The 22,186-nt window shown below is 39.0% G+C and overlaps 1 protein-coding gene across 1 annotated transcript in view; it reads left to right on the forward strand.

Moving 5' to 3' along the window:
• The window catches only part of CNTNAP2 (contactin associated protein 2), a 1,162,694-nt gene that overhangs the window by 563,578 nt on the left and 576,930 nt on the right, over positions 1 to 22,186 (forward strand). Inside the window, exon 8 of the mRNA XM_059818416.1 lies at positions 722 to 986. Coding sequence (XP_059674399.1) covers positions 722 to 986 — 265 coding nt within the window. The remainder of the gene's footprint in view (positions 1 to 721; positions 987 to 22,186) is intronic.

Genomic DNA, 22,186 nt, shown 5'->3' on the forward strand with positions numbered 1-22,186 from the left:
AAGCCTTGGAAATCAATAAAGTTGACTGGACTTTTGTCAATTTCCCAAAGAGTAAAATTTTACAGTGTGAAAAAATGCAGTTTGTTTTACAGAGAAAATTATTGACTAAATACAAATATTAGGCATTGTTCCTGATCAGCTACTCCCAATCCTCGTGCTTCATGCAGTCGTTACTTATCTACTATTACCCAGCAGAAAACACAACAGAGAGGCTAGCTCTTCACGAGGTATTATACATCCTTCTTTCACAACCTCATGTATTGTATTGATTAACACATTGATATAAGGATATTTGGAAAGCTGTATTTCATTTTTATAGAAGGATGAATTACTGCTCTGTTACAGACTTCGCTGGTGACCACGAACGAGCCCAAGTTTCTCTGCAATTCATTTCTTCATCTTTGAACTGGGAATATTAATGCTTTCGTCTAAGCTTTATTTTCGTTAGACTATAACTCTTCAGGGCAAAGACTGCCTCTTATTGTGTGTACGTACAGCACAAAATATAATGGGACCACTGCTAGACAAAACAGAAACATCAGCAATGCTGTAATATTAACAATAATGATAATATTAATAGCACATTTTTACAAGCAACTTGCATTGATCACAGTAGTCTCGAGCTTGAATGAAACCTAGAATACTTTTCTAGAGGTAGCTGTGAATTCAGTGCAATCTTACCATTTTGCTTATGTTTTTGCTTTTTTTGTCTTTTACTTAGGGAAATTTAAGTTTTTCTTGTGTGGAGCCACATACAGTGCCTGTCTTTTTCAATGCCACGAGTTATCTTGAGGTTCCTGGTCGTCCAAGCCAGGATCTGTTTTCAGTCAATTTCCTTTTCCGAACCTGGAACCCCAGTGGACTTCTTGTCTTCAGCAATTTTGCAGATGACCTGGGGAATGTTGAGATTGACATAAATGAGGGCAAAGTCAGCGTCCATATCAATGTCACCCAAGTGAAGAAGAACCGAATAGACATCTCATCAGGTAAGTGGTTTTTTTTTTAATTGATATCATTTCTGTTGTTGTTGTCTAAAAGTAGCGCTGACCTAAAAATTAGAACAATCATTTTACAAAATTTAAAATGTAATTTGCAACTATATTAAATCCTTTATTGTATGTTTCATTGAATAAGAGGTAGAAGACTATTAAAACAGTTGTTAGATTAAAAAAGAAGACACAAATATTCTTATTCTGTCACGAAAACGAGAAAACGTATCACCCCTTATCTATGAGGCAGCATTGATGCTTATTTTCTTCCTTCCATCTGTCTTGCAGTCTTCTCTGCAAAAATATTTGGTTTCAAAAGGGGAGGGTACTCCCTTGTTGATGTAGCCTAATAATTAGGCTGCTCCTATTACGTCCTAATAATTAGGAAGTTCTCATAACAAAGAAAAAAAATTCCATTTGTTGTAACCACAAGGCTGGCATGAAAAATCCTGTAGCATTCTCTAAGTATGTTGTAGAGTCAGGCTGGAGAAGTACCAGAGCTTTCAGTACCTAACTAAGGAGGTTTGGGAAAATACTGGGTAAAAGATACAGGATTAGGTTTGTTTCTGCAGGAAAGGGGGTGTGTTGGTGTCAGTTGATCAGCCTTTTAAAATCACTTGATACTTCCATTTTGATAAATTGTACTTCAGTCTAGATTCTTTCTGGGCATTTCTGGATCAGCTATAGCCAATATGGCGTTAGCGACATCCTGTCATTTAACACTTCTCCTTAGCAAAGTCATGACCTAATCATGGGTTGGAAAATACAGGGTTGCTTGCAAATGGATCTAGCTCCACATAGAAAAAAAAAACCAACCTGGTGATTATTTGAAGTAGCATATATGGCAACCTAGTTTCTTAGCCAAAAAAGGACACCTTTTTTGCCTGAAATCAGCTGTGGTTACTTTTTTTTCTTAATTTCATGGTGGAGGTATTTCAGTCTTCGTCAACAGGGTTGATATACTGATATAGCTCTGAATGAGTGACAGTGTTTTTTATGTCTACCGTTCTATTTGATTTCTGTTTGAAAATGTATTGTCTACGTAGTCACATAAACGGGGACTTGAGGAAATGTAAGAAAAATAAAAAACTGCCTTTTTTAATGCGAAAACATACGTTAGGTAGGAGAGCAACATTTCATTTGGAAAGTGGACGTTTTTGCGAGTTTTCTCTTTTCACCCCATTAATGAAATAGAGCTGAGCATGAAATGAAATTAATTATTTTAAAGCTAGAACTGAATAAAATAGGAATAATAACAACTCAAAATCAGAATTTAACTGTTCTGTAAAATGAAGAAGTTTTTATGAAAAATACTACATCGTATCTCCTTCCATCATTACAATTTTTTTGAGCACAAAAAATCAATACCATACATGACAAATTAGCATTTAATTGCCTTTGTTATATAAGTACACTCACGAAAGAATTATGTAATGTTTTGGTAATATAGTAGGATCTCGAACAAGACTGTTTTGTTAAGGTGCTGGTGCATCATAATTAGGAAACACATGGAATTATCACCCTCATTCTTTCTTCCTTAGCTCTGCCTACTGCAAATCCCAGTTTACAGAGGGAAGTGGCTACCCATGATACTCCTTCATGAGCTTCCTGGTTCCTTTGTGGTCCAAGGAAGATTTCACTACTGATTAGCCAAATATTACGAGAAATAAAAATTTCACCAATTTGCCACTAATTTTGCCCAGTGTATATCTTGATACGAAACCATTTTCAGATTCCGTTAAGTTTACTTGCTGGAAAGTAAACACATGTGAAAACTTTAAATTTGCTATTCTGCTTTCTCCAGACCTTCCCCCACAACAACAAATATTCCCCAACTACCGTGATGTAAAAGCAGAGTATTCATATTCTGACTTTCTTCTGAAATACTCTGAATTGAATATTCGTCAGAGTAAATCTTTGTAGTCTATATGATCAGTTTACGTAACAGCCCAAGAATCACATACAGCCCTTCATTTTTATAGCCATGATGCTGTTCTTAATCTCCATACCATCCAATAGCTACAAATTACAGTTTGACTTTCTTAAAGAGTTAGTAGTTTCCTTTGTTGTTATAATTTGTACCATAACAATAATGCATTTATTGTTTAATTTTCATTGTATGGACTTTTTCTATTGCATAGCTATCCTGGGAAAGCTTGGATTTATTTTAATACTTTGTTGCTATTTTGTTGGAACAGGCACTCCACTGCCTGTGAAATGAATTGCGTGTGTGAACGTAGGAAAGCAAAACATGGCATCTGCCAGGGAAGGCTGCAGAAGGAATGCTGCTGTCGTATGGCAAATATCACAGCGACCTTCTTGTTCCCTTCTTCTGCAGTGAATTAACAGGTGTCGGCACATAAACTGTTAAGTGGCTTGCGTAGAAGTCAGGGTGATCTGCCTTTGGCACAGAGATTTCTGCCTGTTGTGGTCCTCTAGATGTAAGATGTGCGCTTTTTCACTGAGTATTTTTACAGCTGGCAAAGCAGAATTCTGTCTAGTCAAGTGTGCAGCCTTCTGTGTAACTGCATGCGTAGGGTACGAATAACTAGACTTCTGCCTATCAGGAGGTATGCGCCCTGGTTATCCCAAAGAATTAGGCTAACTGAAACCACAGCCTATCTGCAGGTGGTTTGTATTTCACAGCTTTGCTGTACTTACGCCTGTCACCTGTAATCGCATGTTTTCACTGGAGGAAGCTCAAGTCTCTTAGTCCTCATTCTGTACACTTCTCGTAATTTAGTAACTCACTTTCATTAGCAGCTTTTAATGTCAGCTTTCCACGTTTACTTGGGGACGTCAGCGGTTCACTCCGAGGCGCAGTCTAATGCCGGTTGTAGCGATAGTAGTTGAACTGACGGGCAGGGATTCCCTCCGAGAACCGTATGCTGATGTGCAGGTGGCAGAGTTTGTTCCCGCACCTCTCTGCACTAAAGATATAGGTGCAGAATAGCGTTCTCGTTTGTCCGTTCTTCAGTGTCATGATAGTCCTCAAAGACCTTAAAACGGCACGCACTGACTCAGGGAGCTCTTGAGATAAACGGGACAGTCTAGCCTTCCAATGTACCAAACACAATTAAATTCCCACCTTTCTCACCGGTAGCTGGGCACTGCCAACCTCCGTGTTGAACTGCTTTATGAAGTGCTTTGTCATGCCTGGGGGGGATCAGACAGTATGTGAAAAAGTTTTTCTTGTCGACTTGATGGAACTTTCATGCCTAATTCATATGAGCATTTTGTTTAAGGAGAGAAAGGCAGCTGCAGTTTGAAATATTTTGATGACGCTTTACAAAAATAAAAATCACAGAATCACTAAGGTTGGAAAAGACCTGTAAGATCATCAAGTCCAACCATCAACCAAAAAAAACCCACCACCATGCCCATTAAAACAGAATCACAGAATCACTATGGTTGGAAAAGACCTGTAAGATCATCAAGTCCAACCATCAACCAAAAAAACAACAACAAAAAAAAGAAATAATGCGTAGAAGGTACAGCTAAAGGAGCTGCACTTCTATTCCCATATAGCACACGGACCCGTGTTTGTGACTTACCGACAGAGTCAGTAAGGTGAATAGTTTACAGGACATTGTAAAAGGTTTTGTAGACAGCTGTAAGGTTTAGAGGCAAGAACATCAAATAATCAGCAAGCAGAATCCATTGGCTGTTAAGAAGAGAGCTACCACTGATCTGAGAAATCAGAAAGATTTATACTTCATTTTTAATAATTAATTCTTAATTAATTATACTTTTTCTATTTTATATAGTGAATGAAGGGATACAATACTCTAAGGTGGTCAAATAGAAAGCATGGATGGAAAAAGTTTAATTTCTGTCTAAATACAGTGACTATGAGAGGTTTACGTAGCATGCTGTGGGAAAACGTTTGGATCAGTAGTAGGCAATTTATGGGAATTGTGAAGCAGACATTGCTTGGCATTTAAAATCACAGGAATTGAGAGTTGCCATCAGGCAGTCCGTTCTTAGCAGTTTTGTCTCCCAGAGATTCTTCCCTGCTCTCACCAGTTGTCTGTTCTGGTTTTCTCAGGGATAATTTTGTCACGGTGTTAGCGGGTCACAGCAAGAGCTGCTAGGTCTTACTCAATGTTATCCTTTGGTCTTCCAAAAGGCACTTAACTGTTCCTTCATTTATTTAACCACATGTCCTGCCCACTGGAGATTTCACTATATGCAATTCTTCATGATCTTCTCTCAGTTTCTTAATCAATCTTCGTCATCTTTTGGAACGATAAGTCATCCCAGTACTTTATTCTTGGAATATTTAAAATAAAATTAATATTTTTTTATTATTAGAATGGGTTTGTGTATCTGAAGCTTCTTCACTCATTGTTTGGAGTTCAAAATTATCTTCAGCCTAAGTATGAGAGATTCCTATTGTCTGTCATGCCTTAATTGCCTCTTTCATTCTATTGTTCCTACTTTTAAAAAATCATAGGTAGTTGATGTTAGCATTAACAGTTCCTGGATACCTTTCTGTAGATTGCTTCTCATTTTGCAAAAATGCATTTTACTTTCTTCTCTAATGATGTTAGATACCCTCTATCTTGCTGCTCCTTTCATGCCTTCAGTCACTTTCAGACCTCTGCCTCATCTTTACACATCTGATTGAAGCATTTAAATGGATCTGTATTGTGAAAATTTCCTATTTATTTTATATGGGCTGAAAAGAATCAGGGATGATTACATATATTGTTGTCCAGCCCGAATGATTTTTGCGTTACTAGTAAAAGACACCAGACTTTGTGCTGACCTGGCAAAGCAGAATCTCAGGTTTTACTTGCCCTGGCTGTAGCTTGTTTAACGGCGACCAGATGAGTAGTCCTCGACCTGTCCTGGTCTTCAGCTTGGTGAATTGTAGAAGCAATAAAGAGCCGGTAAAAAACAGTACTACATTTTTTACTATGGCAATAAGGTGTACGCTCTTTTGCCCTTAACGCAATTTTAAGTGTAACAGAATATTTACCCTTATGCGGTTTAGCTTTTCGTTTGTAGTACATAGGAAGGGGACAAAGATGATTAGTCCTTGTGGTTATACTTCCTGCCTGATTTTGTTTACCGAGCTGATTTTTTCCTTTTTTCGTGATCTCGCCAGTTGTTCCTTCAAAACAGGCCTCCAAACAATAAAAAATTTCTTCCCTTCCCTGCCCAGCGTTCTGTTAAGTGTCCAGTAAGCACTGCGTGGCTGTGAACAGACCGGCAAAACTGTCGTACAAAGTCAATGGCCTTGGTTTTGCTTTTTCTTATGTTAATCTTATTTAGACACTACCACCATTTGATTGATGAGAGTTATATTAATAAACTTGCTGTTTGTAAGAGGAAAATCAGGACCGCTGAGAGCTGAAATAAAGATTTAGTTAGAAGACATTAGCTACTGACTGTGCAGAATTACACAGGTGAAATACTTAAAGCTTGTGTATAAATCAAGAGTTAAACATCCTATTGACTTTTTCTCTGCAGAGTAACCCGTGATTAATATCTTCACAATTGTGTATGTCCCAGCATAGGGATTAATAATGAGAGAGAATCTCAGAAAACAGTCAAGAGACTTATCTTTACTGCTCCATATAGTTTCGGACTAAATTCTGCTTTTGGCATTGTGGCATTCAGGCAAACTTCTTGGAAATTGCCGGGTTTACCCAAGGGATTGATGGAAGCAATGCTAGGCTGAGAAGATGGAAGAAAGAAGCGTTCTTGCTATCTTTAAGAACTTTTTAAAAGCAGATTTTCAATGTAGTTTTGCATACCAAAGGACTCTGATATTCTGCTACAGTTTTAAAAGTCATTTAATTTTAGTATATGCTACCTGTTTACCCTAAGAATCTACTTAGAATTTGTGATCTTGCAATGAGGAGAATAAATTGTTGATGAAGTTGTATTTATTTATGAGCTTTAACAAGCTAATGTCTTCTTTCTTGAGCATAGAAGAAACCAGCAACTGGAAAATGTCATACTCCCACATCTTTCTGTGCCAGAAAAACTGTTCGGAAACTTTTCCCAAAGCCACATACAAATGCTGTTCAGTGCAGGGTTAAGCCAAGTGCCTCCTTTTCTTCCACTTGGTTATATCTACCTGCTTCGGCAACTTCACCCAAATTCCTTCCTAACGAAACCAAACTGTTCTGAAGCTTTCAACATGGGAAAACATTGGTAACTCATTAACAAACAGGAATAATGTTGCTTTGCTCAAAGAAACAATAGTAACATTCAAAATAACACTCCAAAGGCTTTCCAGTGTTTTTAACAGCAAACACCGAATCCCTGTATCAATATAGAAAAAAACTTTTCTGCCTTTTGAGAAAAGGCAAAGTTTTTATGGTGGCAGATTCCAAAATTATCTCTTGATTTTTCCTCTGTTTACTTTCTCGCTTGTTGTCTTTCATAGACAGCTCTGACCTTTCATATCTAAACATCCTCTGCTCAACTTAAATGCTAGAGACTCTATGGAGATCCATTGGGTTTTACACCACAATACAAATGATAAGTGGCTGAAAAAGATCATCATCTCCTTTGGCCCATAATGTCTTAACAGAGACATTTTCAGAGTGTCCAAAATATTCTGCCATTAAATTGAATTCATCTGCTTAGAGCTCCTTTTTTCCTCTTCCGACTCTGCTAGTTAACATCTTGTTCTGTATATTAGCTGCTGCTCAAGGCTGTCTTCAGTTCCTCCTGTCAACCATAAACTTATTAAAACTTGGGATATGAATATCTTTTTGTCATATTTATCCGTATTAAATAAATCAGACTTCTCCCCGTGGAATCTCTCTGGGAAGCTTTCCACCCTTCTGTCTTTCTGCTAGATCTCAAGTCATCTGAATTGCAGTTCATTTATATTTTAGACCTCGGGTTAAGATAACATCCTTCAGGTGATAAAATGTCTCTGCCTGACACATCTAAAGCGGTACTCTTCCAGTGACAATCCCAGGGGCGTTTTACGTGGGAACCGAGAAGTATTTTTGCCTCTGTTGCTAAATGAAGGTTTAAATAGAGAATGTGTCTACACAGAGCAAAAGTGCACTTCTGGTGGGAAGATAACATTTCCCACCAGGTCTTTTCCATATTACTGATACTAGGTTATACACGGCGTGTTAGTAAGTGGAGGCAAATACCCGTGAGGCACTTGGCAGCATGATCGAGATGAGAGACACAAATTCCGTCCACAAAAGACAGCGTGATGACTTAGCATCCGAAGACTCTGAATATTAGAGAATTCTTTTCTTCCCTGATGGCCAGTTTTGCCTCTCTGTTTCTCTCAGTGTGTTTATTTTTGGCTAATGACTTTAAGCAGTGAATGCAGCTACATGAATAGGCATTTGTGGGTTTGAAGTCCACAGAACTGAGAAACAGACATGCTCGTAGTAGTTCTTATTCTTTCTTCTACGCATTTTTATTGTATTCTGGATTTGCGTCTTGGTACAGTAGACTCTCAAGCCAGTCAGAGCAAAAAAGAAGAGTTCCTGATTGCAGGCTTTTCCGTCTAAGAAAACTAATGAGTTTAGTTCAGGTTTTTGTGAATTCAGCTTCATCAGTCACTGATTTTTGCTGGCGAGTTGCCTGCCAAGCACAAGCTATGCATTCTAAAACATAAATGGTACCATTTTCGGATGCTTCACTGAGAGTAATGTAACTCTTTGTTGGTTGCACTAGCACCTTGCGAGCGTGGAGGAACCTGACAATGAAGAAAGCAGGCTGTTCTCCTTGCCAGGCTTCCTACATTCATACAGGAGGTTAAAGTTGAGTTTACTTGCTTTGGCCTCATTTCCTCTGGGCTGTAGAACAGAGTTAGAAGGGACCTTTGCAGATCGTTCTCTATTTTAGCACTGAAAGATGAAATAAGGCTTTTTACAACTACTATTTAAGCAGTCACTGTGTTGCACTGAGTTTCATTCAGGAAAAAGGTGCAATAGTCAATAGTTAAATGGGTCATTTTAACTTTCTGCTAGAAGGAGTGTGAATTATGTGAGTAGAGCTGGACAGAACTAGTTGAAAATTTACCCTTTTAATTCTTCCTTAATTCAGTAAGTTTGACAGGAAGCAGAATTAACTTTAGTTGCTTTCCCTGTTGCCTGTGCTTACTCTATCCACATCAGTTATTGCCAGTCTGGTTCTAGTTAAGCCCGTGAAAATTTTGCTTTTGGCTTTGAAGGATGAAAGATAACCCCCTTAGCACTGAATGCTACACAGGTGCCCAATACTTTGCATTTACCTGAAGAATGTAGGTTTTTACTTAAGTGGGTCCTCTGTCTGCATTTTTTTGTGGAGTACAAAATAGCATGAACAGACATCTCTGTAAAGGTCCGTTTAGCAGCTTTAGATGCTTCGCTAAAACCAGCGTTACCTCTTGGATCAGTAAGAAGGTAATGTTGGGCAGGACGTGGCAAAATATACTTCTGTTGGTGTTTTAAAGTCTTTCAGGACTTACATGTGCTGATTGAGGTGAATGTGTTTTTTTCCATTATATTTTCCTTTTAGATTAGTAATAAAGAAATAAACAAAAGGATACAATAGAGGCAGGAGCTGTAGTTCTATTTTTTGTGTTTATGCATATCCTGACAGCAGTATCCCCAGGACACCATTGAGTGTTCCTATAATATAAAGGGATGTGAAGGGAATGTTTTCTAATATCTGAAAAACTGGATATCAGAAATATTATGTTCTTTTCCCCCAGTTTACTAGTTTGCCATGTCTGCCTCCTCTTCCATAAAGGTGGCTCTTTGAGAAAGCCCATTTCCAGGACTCGTGCACCTATGCTGAACACGGTTTGTCGTAGACGGCGACGTGATGGTAACCTCACAATAATGTCAGTCAATTCTTTCAGCACCGGCATGACTACCATCCAGCACCGTGGCCTTAAACTTCCCAATTTTGTAACAGCCCATTTTTCTGTTCATGACAGGATGGTTCCTGTAAACTTTTCCGTAGATGTTAGTATTACTTCAAAAATGTGATTAGACTTCATGCTATGTTAGCTCTTTAGTTCACCTTTGTAGCAGATTTAATTTTTACTGGAAAATAGTGAGAAAATGTAGAAAATCTGTTTGAAGTCTGTTTTTCACTTCACTTCTATTTCGGAGAGAAATGGTTGGCTAAGCACATTTCGTGATAACCCAGCATACGATTAATCAGCTATAATAACTTAAACATATACTTCTACTGCCTATTTAGTCTGGCAGTTATGATATTTTGTAAATGGCTCTAAGTGGGACAGTAGAGGGTAAAAAGAATGCACTCACTTTTTATTTGATAGTATAAGTTATAGCCACTGTACATGTGTATATGTACCGTTCTGCATATAGCCATATATCAGTCAGAGAGTTTACTCAGCTAATTTGCCAACTATGACATGCAGGAAGTTTGCAGAACATCAGCATTTGGTAACATGATAAAACCTTTTGAATGGGTTCAGGAGACCCAGGGCAGACAGCAGGTGAGTCTACACTCTCAGATCACTCCGTGTTTCATCTCAAGGTCCTGCTGCTCTGACCGTCCCCTCTGGAAAGAGGCTGTATCACTCCTAGGGTATCATCTTTCAATGGGATCAATAGTTTCCCCACCATCAGCACCGAGACACGGGAATAGTTCACTGGTTAGACTGGTCCAGAGACTATTACAGTAGGCAGTACAGAAAAAACATCAGCTCTTACTCTGTCAGCCTGGCTTGTCCTCCAACACTTTGCTGCAAGGGCCTGTCCCCTTACAGACTCTCGTGCCCCCCACACTTCCGTACGCACAACATATTCTGGCTTTCATTGCCTAAAAAGTGCAAATATCACAGGGTAACCTTCTTACTATTCATCACTTTAGGAAGAGATACCCATTCTTAAAATCATACCATTAACAATGGGTTTCAGACCCAAAGAAGGACATGTGGGGTCAGGAGGAGAGCCAAACTGTTGTTGGCAAGGTTGCTGTAGCCACGGTCATGTAACGATAAACGTACGACAGCCGTGAAACAGGTTAGCGTTGCCCATGGCTTACAGAGTGCGGGTGTGCAGGTCAACAAGAGGAAGCCCCAGAGGGTGGGTGCTGATCCAGAAACCCCTCCACACAGCTGTCCACAGCTGTGGACACAGCTGGATTGCTGTAGGGACCAGCCATGAGCACTGCAAATGTGAGCTGTGTTGGGTGAACTGGCCAGGGAAACATAGATCATTCCTTGGTCCTCGTTGCAAAGACAGCAGAGACACAGGCTGTGTTGTTTCAGGAACAAGAAACCCCGCAGAGAGGGTGCAGACTAGAAGGCAGCTTACACATGGAGAAGCAAAGGGAAAGTCCTCAGGTTTGGAAAAGTGGCCTGCTACCACTTTCTTTACTCAACGTTCATTGTTTCAGAAAGGAACTTTGGTGGGTGTAAAACCTTTCTGCGACAGAAAAACAATTGTTTCCTTATTATCACTCTCTACAATTACTTGAAAGGGGATTGTGGTGAGAAAATTTTTCGTCAAGCATTGGAAGAGGCTGCCCAGGGAGGTGGTGGAGTCCCCATCCCTGGAGGTGTTCAAGGAACGTGTGGACGTGGCACTGCGGGACATGGTTTAGTGGGCATGGTGGGGTTGGGGTGACGGTTGGACTCGATCTTGCAGGTCTTTTCCAACCTTATCGATTCTGTGATTCTGTGTTGTTATGGATTAAAAAAAAGCAGGGGGGAGTGGGAAAGTGGGGGGAAAAAATACTGTAGACCCAGTCTCCGCTTAGAACATAGTACATGTATTTTCTGTACACTTAAAAAACATGTTTAGGGACAGACTGGGAGATCAAGGGTTTTGAACCTTCATTTGTACCTTACCGTTGCTTACATGTACTATGTAACAGCATTTCAAAAAAAGGGTACAGAATCTTCAAGCGGTGGGCCCCATAACACTGTGCAGAACCACTGCCGGATGAAGCTATCAAGTATGTAAATTAAAACTGCCAGTGCTATCTTTTCACCTTTTCATCTTCTCCAACTGCAAGGGAAAAAAGGAGATTTTCTTTACTTCTAAAGTGGGCATTTGCAGCATTTGCACTTGGAGTAAAACCAGGAATAGTCTTTCTAGTGCAAATGTCCTTGAAACTCGTTTGCGTTTGCAAGGAGTTTTGTAATTTTGAACTTTTATTTATCGGTAATCCTTGGGTAGGTGTCCCACAATACCTCTAGCCAATTACTTACAGAAAAAGAATTAAAAATAATAATAAATTGTAATATCAAAGATTTTTTTTTGGGGGGGGGGGGACCACGACCTAATTAAAGGCGTGGAACTTTAATTTATGTGCTGGGAACTGACACTCAGTATCTTCTTCTTCATTGCTATTCAGGAACCTGGGCAAATAGATTATTATCTGTGACAGGTTTCTGGCAGTCCCTCTTGGTTTGACAGTGTTATTTTAGAGAGAAGAGCGAGTCACTTTTGTATATAATGAAAGGAAAAGTTGTCAAGCTTCCCTACATATTTTATGCTGCATAAAACTTAAGTGCTAGAGGAAAGATTCTGTTTTCGGTCATGCCATTGTAAATTCGTAGTGTTTCTGCTGACCTCCAGGTTTGCATCGACGACACAGAATGGCGATGGCGTCTAGCCCAAAGGATGAATTCCATTTTTTACACAAGCAATGCAGCTCTTGTAAGCCACCTTGGCCCCTGCCGCTTTTTTGGTTAGTACAGTCATGCATGACACGACTGTGATGTGTATTTTGGCATTTTCTACTGACATTGACAGAACTAGAAGCAATTTCTATCAAAGCGCTTCCTTGAAATGGCATCAGGTACAGCCTGCATTGTCTAGGTTTTTTCAGCTTAGATCACACAAGTGGTTACTCTTAGCTGCAAAAATAGACTCAGGAAAAAACCATTTTCTAGCTGTATGTCGCTAGCTCTGCCTTTACTTTGGTCTCAAAAAAGATGGTGAGTCCCTTCAGGCATTTTTGCACATTGCTGCTTTTCATTTTCAAATGCTGCTGAAGCAGCAGCACATGGGCGCTGAGGTGAAACAGAGCAACCAAAGTCCTTTGGATTCTGTAAGCTGAATGGCAGATGATATTGTCTTTAAAAACCTTGCTCATTAAGTTTATGTGTTTGATAGGGAAAAAGAAAATCTCAATTCCCTTGCAGTGAAGCAGCCACTATCAAATGCATAGCTTATTCTAATACCAAGCAGGATTTTATGGAACGTTTTCACTGAGGACAAATACTGAAAATTCTACACATCTCCTTTGTATAATATTTACTTACTGAAGAAAAACAAGTTTAGAGGCATGACTTCCCCTGTGTCTTTTCCAAGAAATATATGTATAGACAGCATTTGAAGGGTCTGTTCTTTTAAAATGCAAAAAATCTTTTTTGCAGATTTAAAATAGTGGAACGTTGTAATACCATGCCCTCAAAAACGAGGGTTTCATTCATTAACCTTTTGTAGCTGGTTTAACAGCTCTTTTTATGCACATTAGCACACGCATTAAAGCTTTACCACAGCACTAGCACACAGATTTCTAGCAGAACAAAGCAACATCCTTAACATCCTGGTGTTGGACCTTAGACAACTACCTGTGAAAACAGTAACAGCAGATCCCATGTCTCTAAGACCTGGAATTTGCAACACAAGGCTGATATTTGTTGTGCTGTGTTTTGGGGTTTTTTTTGTTTGTTTGTTTTGGGGTTTTGGGGTTTTTTTTTGTTTTTTTTTATGGTTGGACTTGATGATCTTACAGGTCTTTTCCAACCTTTGTGATTCTGTGATATTATTGATGGGTCTGAACTGGAAAAGAATAATGTGGTGCTGAGGCGTGGGTAGGAGGGTTAGGCTGGTTTCTATAGTATTGGCAAGGAGCGATATGTTTGATCAAACTTGCTGTGTGATAAAGCTTTGCTGTGTGCTGTACAAGAATATCTGGTCCCAGGGGGATGATCTTCATGTACTGAAGCATCCTCCAAAGACACAGAACTAGGCACGGCACAGCTCTTCCTTCTTCACCTTCACTGGTGCCTGTTAAACAAATATACACATCTATGTATATAAGAATATATATTTGGGATGCCCCAAATCACACCCATTCCTAACATTTTCTGCCTTGTTTTGTCACAGGTAGACATCAGCTCATTATAAAACAAGACCAGAAATAATATTCATGAAGACCTCAGTCAAATATACGTTGACTGTGTTTTTAAAACAGACAGTAATTATTTCAAGTCTTTGGGATGAAATCCTGACTCAACTGAAGTTTATGGGACTTTGCCTGATTTCAGTGGAGCGACTGTTTCATTCAAAGCTTGACCAGTGCTTCCACCAATAGTTCAAATAATATGCTTTTCCTGGAGCAAAATGTAGTCTGTGTTTTTCAGGAATGATTACTTACACCCAGTTGTGCATCAAAGTATTGTTGGTCGCTTACTATAGGTTTTGCAATTAGAAATGAGTTGCAGTTACAGAAAGAAACGTTGTTGGTGTTTTAGTTGACAATGCTTGAGATAATGAAAGGTGTTCTTAAAAATATATATTTAAGACATACTCACTTTTCTTCATTACAACTAGAAAGCTAATGGCATAAACCATTACGACCCAACAAATATTCACTAAATCTGTTCCTTGTAGCAGGATGACATTGGGTTATTCGGTTTTCTGTTGAACAAACACGGAGCACAAAGAATGTGCTTACCTCTTCTCCCCCCTCCTTCTTTCTGGCTTTGAGCAGCCCTGTACTAGCTGTGCCTTTGAGATTTTGTTTGTAGGAAAATGCTATCATGAATGTGAGGTCTGGTCATCTTTCTGTATTTCTGACCTTTCCTGAGGCAGGCCTTTGGCTCTGGGAACCTTCGTCTTTTGCTGCTTAAGTGTGGAATTAGAGTTCCATTTTTTACTACAAGTAATGATTATAATAACGTTATATTACTATGATTAACTAATATTGCTACTAATAATAAATAACTATGTTACTAGAAGCATTATAGTCCAACCTGCTCTATATACCAGTCAGTTGGATTTGCATTTTGAATGTTCTTTCTTCCTCATGACAGGAATCTGTGATCAGTGTTACCGATCGTCAGGCTCCATAAGGCTATTTCATAATTGGAACAAGGTTTTACACTTTTAAATAATGATAAAAAACCCATGCAGAAGCAGTCAGCATCTGAAATACGGTCATCCCACAAGGAAGATCTAGTTATGTCATCCTACTCAGACGCTGCAATAGATGCTCTGCAGCTGGATACAAATTCCTAGGTCTTTTTCTTTTGTAGGAAGAGTGAGCGTCTTTTTTATTTTCTGAAGGCTTCTTCGGGTATTTTCAGCCTCAGGTCCCCCTGGCCGTTCCCATAACAGTGAAGCAGAGCCGTTGTAGGTAGTATTTTTAGCAGTAAGTAGTGAACTATCAAACAGTCATATGGTAGGGGAATGCAGCAGGTCTGCGGAAAAACTTGGTGTTTTCCAAGCAGGATATGTTTCCCGGCTCTTTCAGGGCTCGCTTTGTGCCACTGAAGTTCCACGATTCTGTGTAAGACTGAGCAAAAAAGGGTTGTACCAAGGAAAGAGCTGTCAGATGTAAAATGCAAGCGTACACTGAGGCAGATTGAGGTTGGAGTGAAATTACATGTAAGTCAATGGTGAATAAAGGTTTTTGGCAAAACAACTTTTTTATATATAAAAAAAATAAATAGCCAATATTGTATTTATTATATGTCTTATATTGCCATCTCTGCAGGAAGTTAGAAAATAATGTGTTAGTTTATTGCTTCCTGATTTTACCGATTCTTTCCCCCTTTGCTTTATGGGCACTTTTATTCTGCTCTGGTTTATTAACGCAGCCGTACTCACTGATTTCTCAGTTGCTTCAACTTCCTTAGAAGTTTTCTCACGTATGGTGTTAAATTCCAGTTGACAAATATTCAGAGAAAATAAGCTTTGTTTATATACAGGCATTTGGCATGTACAAACAACTGAAGCAAATAGCTTAGCTATTTTTACCTTTTAAAGTATGTGTTATTTTTATGGAAATGGTCTGAGGCCCACTATGGTGTGCCTTAGATTATGTCCTCTGAACAATTTCAGACCCACATTGAATATAAAAGTGCAAGTGGAAAAAGGAATTCCCCAGTGCTAACTAAAGACTCAATACTGGGGCGTTTGGTCTTTCTTATTTCTTTTCAAACAATAGCTATATCAAACACGTAGCTCTGTAGTTTGTTTCTTAAAGTAAATTCAACTTCAGCAGAACTTTTTTAAAACAGCCGTAAGGATATATCCTCATCAGCTTCTAATGGAAGAAAATTCCAACAAGCCTGAAAGAGTTCTGCAATGTTTTGGAAATCTGTTTTTAACTGATAAACAGAAAAGCATTAAGTGCAATTGGGTACTAACATTACTTTTATGTTAATAGCACCTTGGTTATCTCTTTCTTGTATCACATTTTACATGCACAAGAGGAAGTTTTCCTTTCATTTTAATTATCTATGCAAAGCACATTTATCTGCTCAGTTAGGTCACCCAAATCTTGCTAAGAAGAATTATCTCTTAATACTATATTAATAGTCTTTGGTGGAATTCATTGTAGAATTTTTTAAAAATAAAAGAATATGCATTGTCATAAACATGATGAGCAAACTGTGGTAGGTGTAAAAATAAAGAAAGAACTCTTGCATTATTCATAATCTAAAAGAAATTTTAGTCTTAATTAGTGTTCCAAATTTGCTGGATATCATTGACATCCTTACAACAGAGCTGAATAGAATCAAATCATCACATTCAATAGCTGAAGTTCAGTTTGGATCAAAACTTCAGCTCAAATCTGGTTTTATCATTTGTAAGTTTTACCAGGCATGTAGATAACCACAATCTTGAGCAAACATGAAATCTTATTAACTTAAAGTTCTCCTTACGCTGACACCCTGAACTCGCAAAGGGATATGAAACACTGCAGTAGGTCAATTTTTTGCCCATTCTGTTTAGTGATTCACACATCTCGGCATACAGAAGCCTGAAGTAGCAACCTGGTCTAGTCTCCGCCCAAAACCAGAATAATCTCATAGGAAACTTGTTGTTATATTATTTTGAGTTGTTGAGGATCTTGGTAGCTGCTATGGACCCTCAGTTCACGCTGGAAATGGTAGAAATTAGGGGTCTTCTGTACGTTGGAGAGAAGAGCCCAGGAAGAACGCGATGTTGACGCTTCTGGTCCTGAAATCAAAATCTTAGGCCAAATTAAATCCGGTGAGAATTTGAATCTGACTGCTTCTGAGAAAGCCGCTGCAATGCAACGGTTTTTTAACCCAGTTACTTGAAAGTTACTCTGCAGATTATCAAAGTGCAGCAGCAAGAGGCCCGAGAATGTACAAGGTGCTTTCCTCTGAGCATTCATCGCAGCTCACCCCGTGTCAATGATGCCTGGCTGGTGCTTGTCGGTACTGTTAGGACTCACTGCCTGCTTCTGGAAATTCTATTTTTGGTTTATTCCATATTCATTTAATGTAAAAGGGAGGTGGTGGTGGGGAGACAGGGATCAGAAAGCCCTTCTCCAGAATCTCACCGGTTATCATTCGATCCTTTGGGACTTAGCCTGACAGCTTAAAAACTTTATTTCGCAGGGTTTGACATTTTTGCATTGCAAAGAGCTGGTTGATGGTGTAAAAATTGACTATGATCTGCAGTTCCATACTCTTTACAATCTGATTATTTTTATTATGGAAGTTAACTTGGAACTGGAAGTACTGCTACCTCGAGAAGGAATATAACACTTATATTTTTCCATGTATAAATTAGCAATATTCAGTAGGATAAGATGTGTGTGCTCCAGCCAAGTGAGTCCTATGAATGTTCCTGTCATCAAGCAGCAAAAATAAAAGCTTTTATTAATTTCAGGTTAAATAGGAGTTCAAAATATTGCGTCTTTCCATTTAGTGTGTTATAGAATCATTAAACTAACTCAAAATTCTGTTGTGCCAGATTTTCTTCTCCAAATAGGACGTTTTAAAAGGTTGTCACTGCACAGGGTAGGTGTCTGGTGGAGGAAATCTAGCAGGGTTCTGCCACTTGTACTCTTGAGTGACTGCCTGGCTGGTTATGAGGAAATGCCAGTTGTAACTCGTTCTCACGTGTCGGGACTCCCGCCGTCCCGCTCCGAAAGGGGAGGGGAGGGATATTTTAGGAGTTGCAGGAAAAGATGTCATTGGCACTAACTTGTCAAACCCGCAAGGGCCGTTGAGGACATTATACGAGGGAAAAACTTCTTAAAATAAATCTCTTAGCTTCTACAGATATAAGCTCTCTTACATCAAAAGAAAGATCTCTGCAGTTTTCACTCCTTTCCAGTCTGTTTAAGCACTCTAAGAGTTACATCCGCATGAGCGTACCCATGCACATACACACACAGAGTCCTTACCTTCTGTATCCCCCTTTCTTTAAAACCAATGGTCAGTGTAATTCACAGAATCACAGAATCACTAAGTTTGGAGAAGAGCTGTAAGATCATCAAGTCCAACCATCTCTCATCCATGTCAAAGCAAGCAGCATCCTAGAGAATCAACATTAAGTTTTTTCCTTGATACCGTTCTTTGTCATTCATGACGTTCCTAAAACGCAAGGTGTGAAAGAGTTGTAGCTCTGCGGAAGGTTTATAGGAATATGATCAGTCCTTACCTCTTTTCCTTCCTCCTCTTGTTTGAGGTGAGGAAAAAAGATTCAAAAACAGAGATTGGGCTATTTTACTCCTTTTTGGTCAGTGCACTGGTAACTTCAAATTCAGCTGCACTAATAAAATTAATGTGGGAATAATCCACGATACACCACACTACTTAGAAACGGGACATGGTTCTGGGATAGTGCTTAGCTCATCCTCCTGTATTTCGGCATTCGTCAAATGTTTTGTGCTGTTGAAGGACATTAAAAAGATGTGCTGAGTGTGTTGGTTTAGATATTTTTTTAAATTAGGAATGACCTTAATCAAATTTTAGCGTTGCAAAATCAAACATTAAGAAGTTTTTTTCTCATGGAAAATATGCTGAGTTACATTACTTGTCCTGTGCCACCTTAATCAGTCTTAAAATTTATTTTCAGAATAGTAACTATGATGGAAAATATACAATATGCATAACGTGGCCACATTTCATTCATTTACTATATATATCTCCTCACCCAGCTGGAATATCTTTAAGATTTTACTCAATTTTGTCCCTCCAGAATCAACTAATTAGTATAAATAAATAAATTAAACACAGAGGTTCATCTTTATTATTTATCATTATGAGAAACGAATTCCGCTTTGAAAAATAATCCTAAGAGAATTCTTAATTTGTTTTTCATAAACTGATCATTGTTATATTGGATTGTGTTATAATTAACCAATTTATCAAAAAGCACTAACATAATGAAACGCTTCTTATTTTGACATGAAAACTCTTGCAGCGTACAAGCACGCGGATAGATGGGAAATACATCAACTGAAAGCCCGTCCTATGAACGTGTACATTTAAGAAACCTTTCAGATTTTAATGGGCTTTAACAGAGTATTTACTGCTTAGTACCTTTTTCTGCATTTCTGTTTCATCCATCACCTGAAGCCTGACATAGTGTCACTCTTCTGAGTCGTTTGTGCAACGTATCAGGAAAACCCAAGTCATTACTCAAGCAAAGCATATGTAGAAGGTGGGGGAAGATGAAAGGAGCCAAACTAAAGTCTAATAAATTGTGTTTGAAACTCTTACTTAGGTCGTGAAGGTACCAGAGGAGTATATCCACCAGCTGGTAAGCCTTCAGGCTCAATTTTCCTGCTGCCTGTCTGGCAGAGGGATTATCTGGATTCTCAGAATTTGTATGAAGCTGGCAGGAAGGAAAAGTCACCGAATTTTTAGGTGCCAAGATCATGAATGTAAAGGCTTTAAGAGAATATATTATCTGATGATAAAAGTCTGTGCCTGGAACTGGGTGTGCTATAAAACAAAATTAACAGGGGTAGTACAAAAAAGTTTTAAAAAATCATGAGCCTACTCCTTGCACATTATACGGTGGCCTTTGAAGTTCAAACCGTGGGTTTAAGTCTTCTCATTTTCTTTTACTTTCCGTTTCTGAGAACCCAACAGTATATCATGAGGACTTTTTTGTTTTAGTGGTAGCTGAGATCCTCTCGTAATCACTTTTCCCCAGGAACTGTGTCCTTCAGTAAAGCCTAAGATACATAAAGATGTGATAAAATCACAAGACACTAGTGGCATAAATGTTGCTTTCTGTTGTGAGGGCTGGGAGGAATATGCACTACCTGTCTCTACTGCTAAGTTCCCAGAGATGTCGACCTTTTCCACTGCTGGTTCCTTATTCTTCAAAAGGCAAAGTAAGTGAGAAGAAACTTCGATCTCAAAAAAAAAAAGCAGAGAAGGATCATTCAGGCAACTAGCTGTGGGCAGCAGAGGCCAGATGACGTCCCCGGGCATTTTCAGGGTTCTGCGAGGGCCACGTATTCCAGACCTGAGCTATCAGGTGGGAGTTGCCCTCCGGAAGGTGAAGCTGAAAGGAAGTTTATTTTCTTCAGCAACAGGGAGCAGGATGAAAAAACGTGTGTATGTGGAGGGCGGTGGAGGAAGGTGGAATAAGGAGAATGAGAGGATCTTTTTATAGACAACGCTGAAGTTGAGTGTTCTTACAAACAGGCTGAGGTGAAACGTATTATTTCAATTCAGCTACTTCTTGGGAGTGGCGGCTTTCCTTACCCAAAGTAGCTTCGGATTAGTCATTACTCCTTGTATGTTGCTAGCAGTGTAGTTATGGGTACGCTAGGATAAGTATCGGCATGCTAGATTGACTATAGGCAAATTGCCTAACACCATTCCGTACCAAGTTTGAGGGATAATTTTATAGCCCACAGTGAGCTCCGTGATGTGTTATGCTGATCAGTAGTACCCTAGCAGGTTCACGTAATTTATGTATGAATGCATGACGTACATACGTATCTTTGACTGAAGTACAGACATGCCTCCAGTGACTAAAGGAAGGATGTACTTGCCCAAAACTGCTAGGTGGTCTTACGTGTTTGCCTCAAACGTATTACGGAATAGCAAATTCTCTGTAATTTTCATGAAGCTGTGAGGAGGCAAGTAGCTTACAAATCTCAGCCACAGATGACAAAAGATGAAGGATCTGGGATTAAAAAGAAAAACAAGTTTTACCCAATGGTAAGAAGCCTGCATGAAGTTGTAAATAACACTCCATAAACATACAATCTTGCTGTACCTTTCTCTTCATCACAGCTTTCCGTGTCATACTTCCTGCAGATTCAGATGCTTGAATGGCTGGAGTATCCTTGGTTCAGTACGTGCTCTGTGGCAGTGACACCTTCGTGAGTTTTGTTGTACTCTATCTTCAGTATGGGTACTCAGGCTGGGGACACCACATTCAGCTTTCTAATGGCCCATACATTGTGCAGTGATAGTAATACATCCCTCAGAGTAGGTGAAATGACAAAATTCTAAATTTTCAAACCATAAGAAAGAAACTTCGAAAATCTTCTTTAACATTTTACGCTTAATGGTTTCATTTTGGTGACTCTTGATTGCCCACTCCCAAAATATCTCTCTACACATCATTCTTTGTAACTAATTCTTTACTTATTCAGATTTGGCTTTGAATTGGTTTGTGGACCCCACCCTATTCTAACAGTCAGTTCTCCATATATACTTCCGTTCGTATTATTTTTCTTCTTATCTTCTTCATTTGACATGGCAGAGTAACAACAACCAAAGCAGTATTACGGGAACTAAGAGAGAATGAGGTCTAAAAAGTATTAAGGCGCATACTAATTTAACTTACAACAATATGGATTGTTTCACAAGCATAATTAAATTTGGAAGAAAATATGTATGTTTTCTGCAAACACTTCAGTAGTGCAGCCATCAGGGAGGTATAATAGCTTTTCAAGCGAAAGGATAATTAATACCATAATAATAAGTGCATATAAACTGGCCATGGATCACTTCAGACTATAATTCAGAAGAATAGAAGAGAGCAAGTGGAGCAATAACGTTCTGGTGGGTCCAGATTGTAACAGCAAGAGGGGGTCCCATCTAGCCCTGAAAAGTTAAAAATGTGCATTCCTGCAGAACAACTTCACAACTGCGATATGAAGCAAATGATGCTGGCTCTTAGCATCCTTTCTCTTCTTGGCAAACTCATCTTGCAGCATAGCTATTTGGGTTTATTTTTACAATTCAGAGTGAAACTCAGAGT

Source organism: Gavia stellata, chromosome 6 (assembly GCF_030936135.1).
Source record: "Gavia stellata isolate bGavSte3 chromosome 6, bGavSte3.hap2, whole genome shotgun sequence".
Taxonomy (NCBI): domain Eukaryota; kingdom Metazoa; phylum Chordata; class Aves; order Gaviiformes; family Gaviidae; genus Gavia; species Gavia stellata.